The sequence below is a fragment of the Dermacentor albipictus genome, chromosome 4 (genome assembly GCF_038994185.2).
Source record: "Dermacentor albipictus isolate Rhodes 1998 colony chromosome 4, USDA_Dalb.pri_finalv2, whole genome shotgun sequence".
NCBI lineage: Eukaryota > Metazoa > Arthropoda > Arachnida > Ixodida > Ixodidae > Dermacentor > Dermacentor albipictus.
Window position 1 is genome coordinate 143111635 of NC_091824.1, and position 6000 is coordinate 143117634.

At 46.7% G+C, this 6000-nt stretch overlaps 1 protein-coding gene across 1 annotated transcript in view; it reads left to right on the top strand.

Moving 5' to 3' along the window:
• Window positions 1-6000, top strand: part of LOC135915418 (uncharacterized) — a 35336-nt gene that overhangs the window by 22810 nt on the left and 6526 nt on the right. Inside the window, exons 3-4 of the mRNA XM_065448472.1 lie at window positions 3756-3918; window positions 4789-4942. Coding sequence (XP_065304544.1) covers window positions 3756-3918; window positions 4789-4942 — 317 coding nt within the window. The remainder of the gene's footprint in view (window positions 1-3755; window positions 3919-4788; window positions 4943-6000) is intronic.

Here is a 6000-nt window from a genome sequence, read left to right on the forward strand (position 1 = left end):
CTGATAAAAGCCATCGGTAAAGGCCGTAATGTCGCTGAAAATAATTAGAACATATGCGTTACCCATTGACAATGTGAGCCGACTCATCGCTAACTATCTTTTTCTTTAGGTGCTGGGGTACGGGGTAGGTATTTTTCGCTGCACGTCGTTGAGGGTCTTTTAGCAAGACCTCGTGTCTGTGAATAGTGCTTAATTTCTGAGGCCTGATAATAAAGTAAGTTCTACTATAGGTGTTGCGCAAATAGAAGCATTTACAACTTCGCAGCTTCAATGACGCGAAATTTCTCCCTAGATACCTGATGCGTCTAATGATCATCCTTGCAAGTAAGCACGTCACATTACATTGCATCACATAAACAATACACACATTTGCGTATTGTATGGTCAGGTACTCTGCAGCCGTTGCGAAGCGTTCGGGCAGGCATCAGCCACTGTACGAGACCGCGGCTTGTTGAACTGAACATTAATCGGAGCAGGAAATATGATATCGAAGTCAGTTTACTCACGTATGCTATAGATTGTTCTCCGTGTAAATACGTGCACTCTGCAGCGTTTGCTGTGAAATTCACTGTTTTCTCAAGGAAGCTTTATATCAAACTGAAGCAGTGCCACCAGGTCCACTTTAGTTTTGTCATTCCTATAGAATAAAAAGAGATAACAGCCACAGCGCCAGTCTAAAAGCTAGTAAGTACCCCAAAAAAATAATAAAAAAAGAACAAGAGAGAACAACCTAAGGACATATTGCGTGCGCAGCAATTTTTCCGTCATATATTATGCTAAACTCAAGATCGACCACACAGAATCCGACACGCCTCTGGAGGGCGTTCACTGTCCAGTAGCGATGTTGTTCACAATTCAGTTTTAGCAATAGCGGACGCTTGCAAGCCCCTTGCGTACGCAAGGCTGACAGCGTGGGCCATATCTGTCGGTCCAATATTTGTAAAATATTCCATTGTTCCCCACGCTGGGATCCGGCAGGTCAACGCAGAAACCTTGCCAGGTAGCACGCGTGCATACACACCCGCACACATACGTACGCACACAAGCGCTCAGAAGTAGCCGATGTTTTTTCCGCCGGCAGCAGCAGCGGAGTTAGTGCGGAGCTCCGCCTCCACAGCTGCGTGGCCGGTCGGAACGAAGCGACGCGGCGTCAGAGCCCGGCTACACGCGCGTACGGGTGCTGCCTGCGTTGCTCCTTTATTTCTTTCAAGCACGAGTTCGAACAAACACACATAAGCGCGCACATACGCAGCATAACGCGCACACGCGCACACACAAACACACACACACACACACACACACACACACACACACACACACACACACACACACACACACACACACACACACACACACACACACACACACACACACACACACTCTATCTGCACTTCTATTATGCCGCTTGCGCACTGCAACGTATGGTCCAAGGCTGCAGGTACACGGGCATAACGCTACAGGCAACTGAAAGAGGAAATGGGGACAGTGAGAGAGCGTCACATGACATGGTGGTTGGGGCTACGGAGAGAACTATTTTCTTTTCCCCGACAACTGGATGGAATGACGTTCTATTCGCCTCTTTTGGCCGACGCGGTAACTCAGCCGTTTGTGGCGTTCTGCTGCGGAGGAGGAGGTCGCACGCTCAATTCGAGGCCGCATTTCAGTGAGGACAAAACGCAAATGGGGTTTTATAAACATGTCTAAACTGCTAATGTTCTTCTGTTGTCGTGGGCAAAATGCGAAAAAAAAAGAAACGCTTATGTACTGACATTTTGGTGGGCGCTACAGAACCGCAGGTGATTATAATGCAGAGCACTCCACCACTTCACTAAGGCGTCTCTCATTACCCTCCCAGTGCGACTTTGGGACGTTAAACGCCATGAATCAATGTAGTTTATTTCAACTTCCTTTTCTCGCGCTTTTTTACGGTGTCGTCTATCCGATCTTTTTTTTTATTTCCGTTTGCTTTCGGAGTGACTTGAGACGACGCAGCGTTAGAAAGGTCCACGAAACTACAGGAATTTCTTCAAGGAGCTGCTGTAGCTGGATGTGGCTTGCACACCGACGAATATACACTGCAGTCTATTTGTAACGATATTCGTACGTAACGATATTCACGGAGCCGAGAGATTTCTTCCGAAATAACCGGTTATCGTTATGGCTGAAATGACTTTGTAACCGCCACTCGATGGGTGCACTGCTGCGCGTGTACAGGTGCACAAAGAAGAACCACATGGGCAGGCAGGACGAAGCGCTGACTTTACAACACTGCTGATCGAATTCACCTATTCGTTATTATTTCAGTGGCCTAAGAAATATAACGATCATGCAATATAAACGCCTATATAGTATACATTTGCTACGTTTGCTGTCGGCAAAGCACCCGAAAGTGGTACCGATACTTAGTGGAGTGGAGACATATGATGCTAGCTTCCTTTGACAGAAATTTAATTAAACGTTTAAAGAACGAACTGTTACTTTTGAACACAAATGAGTATTTCGAAAGGTGCCTACACTGCTAAGGTTCTTCTATTGTCGTGTTCAGCCTATCTGTGTGTTTGTATCCAAGAAGTAAAGAAAAAAAAGGCGCAGTGCCTAACACCGAGATGTCGTTTCTCATATCGTATTAGATCGTGTCTGTCACATCTGATTATCATAAGCGTTCATATTCATATGCTACTGTTTGTGAAACCGACTGTCAGAGAAGCCCTATTTTTCATCGGGCTCATGACTTTCAGGCTTTCGCACATTATTGTATTACTTCTCCGCCTCGATCGAGCCGATACATCTACAGTGCGAGACGGAGCATGTATTTGTCTCATGATAATCGGAAGTAGTGGCGTCAACGTGGACGTTCAAATCAAACTTGAACTCCGTGCCACGTTGAACTTACGTATAGGCAGAGCGTTGTGGGCACCGCCACGCTCTGCCGCAATGCAAGGAATTGCAGAAGGAGCGGTAGCCCCGCGATCATGGTCATAGACGATCTTTGAAATAACTCCGCTTCTGCTGAACACATTGTAGTACGCTGCAAGGTATTTCTTAAACGGTGTATTTTAACGTCAAATGCAGTTCTCGACTTCGATATGTTGCAGGGCCCTGTGGTGCATGGGCTACAATCGTATTTTACGTGAAGCTTATAACGCGTTCGCTTAAATATTTACTGAGTGTTGCATAAACATAGGAGCGCCAGGGTATGTATGACTATTCCAACTGTACCACTTGCTCGGTCACGCTGAAATTTTCCACAGAGGCAGCATTTTGCAGTGATCGAGGTTAGTTTATTACAAAGCTTGCGCGCGTTGCTTGCCTGTTTCTGGCGCATTACTTGCCTCTGCAAACACACGGTGATCACCGTATAGCCGTGGCAAATGAAGCCACCGTTTTGTTGCAGCGAAATCGACGAGTGGCGCAGCTGCATATTATGCGAGCATGTAATTTATTCTGAAAGAATAAAAACATGCCACCAATGCACTCAAACGTTGTACTAAACTAGACTCAGTGCAGAATGCAACCTCTGTGCGAAATTTCAATACGAACGACTGAGTGGTTTAGTTGGAATGGTCTATATACCCTGGCGCTCATGTATTTGTGCAGCATTCGTGTATATAAGATTTAAAAAGATTTGCGAAGTCTTTCTTACTTGAGGACCGAAGGGATTATGACAGCTAGTCGCAGCCGTTCACTCGAGTATGTGTCTAACGAGAGCGTACACATACATCACTCATTCCCCTTTGTATCCTTTACATACGCAGCTCGCAGTTCGAGCACGCTGAGCCGGGAAGAGCAAAAACGCAATGCGTGCGACCGCGAGCGGAGCCGCATGCGCGACATGAACCGCGCCTTCGACCTGCTCCGGGAGAAGCTGCCATTCTGCAAGCCACCCGGAAAGAAGTTCTCCAAGATCGAGTCCCTCAGGCAAGTCGGCTATTCCGTATCAGTTCACGCGTGCATACCTCTTGATTACGAAACTTTTCCATGTACTCTTGCAACGTGTGCTGCCGACGCTTTTGCTCGCCATGGCAGAGTGCGCGTAAGCTGAGCATATGTGGAAGCTCTCCCTATGCGGCGTACGCATGTTCTTGCTAACTCTCTCTTCGCCTTGGTTCCTCTATATCCGGTGCAAAAGTGGTCACACGACTATAGTTGTGTACAATTTCTACTAGTGTGCAGTCTTGTTTTTTGAATACCGTGCGCGCACTCTTCGGTGGTCTTCTTTATATAGAACTATATGCTGCCCTGCTGTCGGGTAAGCCACCAGGAACAGTGACCTCGTTCCGTTATTTTCCCTTATACAAGAATGGTGTCGTGGGCTTTTCGGTACATCTTGACTAAATCGAGTTAAGCGCAGAGAAACAAGAGGACAAAAGAAGGCATGTTCAACACACGTGCGCAGGCGCTGTGCGTCCACTGTGCCTTCTTTCTTCCTCGTGTTTCTCGGCTCCTTTTATTCATCCTTAGCTGTATTTTGTTCTTTTAATCCGTACCTCCAACATCTCCTGGTGCTGAGTAAATTAATTTCATTATTTTGGTTGATAAACTTCACAGTAGTATATTTTTTTTCCAAGAGTGATTGCCAAGAGCTCTATACAAGCAGGCTAGAAGTCCCTTCTCTACAATAGTCCTAGAAAACCTTAGCCTAAAACTTTCGACGCAAGGTGCATGCTCAAGTGCATTTAACGCTTTCGATACCGTGGAAATTACACGGTTCTCCGCGGAACTCGTTCATAATGTGAAGCGTCGCGCGGCTTCCGCGTTGTGTGCCAACCGGCCGTTACTGTTTCTCAGGATGGCCATCAAGTACATCGCGCAGCTGGAGTCGGTACTGTCTTCCCAGTCGTCGACGTCAGCTGGCGCAGCCAGCGGCCAGCATTACGACTCGTCTTTCTTCTCATCCTCGGTATGGGCGTCCGCACCCAACTACTACAGCTGGATACGACAGGTACGATGTGCACAGCAAACGCAGCGAACAGCCAATAAACAGCGTGAAAACCACAGCGCTTAACAGCTGCTACAGTGATCTATGTTCTAGAATGGCATGTGTTAAGGAACGTAGGCTTATAAACATGGCGTTATAGCTTGTTAGTGTTATGTGTCCCGTGATTATTCCTTTATAGTGATTTGCACTGTAGACTTCTTTCAAAGTAAGATGTACCGTCTGTGTAAACGCCGTAAAGGTCGCATTACGCACGAAAGAAGACCATTGTAAGTACCTTGAAGTCTTTTGTATAAAAATTACCCGCTAAAGGCCTACGGATAATAGGGAGTATAGTGTACCACAACTTGAACTGACAGAAAATTGATCAAGTCGGTGGGAATTTACGTTACGGAAAGACCGGCATGCAAACCCGTGCACGGACGCAAGAAGAAACGTGAAGGTGAAGTAGAAGTGTGTCGTCCTCTTCGTTCAACTTGTGGCCGTGCTCGCAAACCTGCCTTTTCTACTGTTCTTCATGTCACACACCCAGAGTGCCCAGCGCCACATAAGATATATGCTAGTCGATGAAACAAAGGTTTACTCCATACTTCAATGGCTATGTTCTTCTACCCTTCCCTATTTAGTTGTCGTCACCCTTCCGCAGTATACCAACACATATAATTCTCCTCTTTGAGTTGAGTTGAGTGGTTGTAGGCTACTGGTGGGATTAGCCTTGCAGTTGCTGCCGGCAATTGCTCAACTCAACTCCCCTCTTTGAGCTCACAGAAATATACTCTTCGGATTCGTGTGCCTCAATCTCATGAGACAGCGGTCTCGTTTCTCTCGATATACTCGCTCGAGAACTGCCGTACCCCGGGGGATCTCAGCGGCCTTCGGTGAGAGAATACTGACTTCCGCACACTAGCGACAGCGTGCTGGATCTTGTCATAGCTGCTCCACTACACTTACTATTCATGTTCACAGGAAGCAGCACCGTGCCACATCGTGAGCGGCTCGCAGAGAACAGTTGTATTATGCGAACAGTAAATGTTGGTTTATTTTTCATGATGAAAGAAGTTATT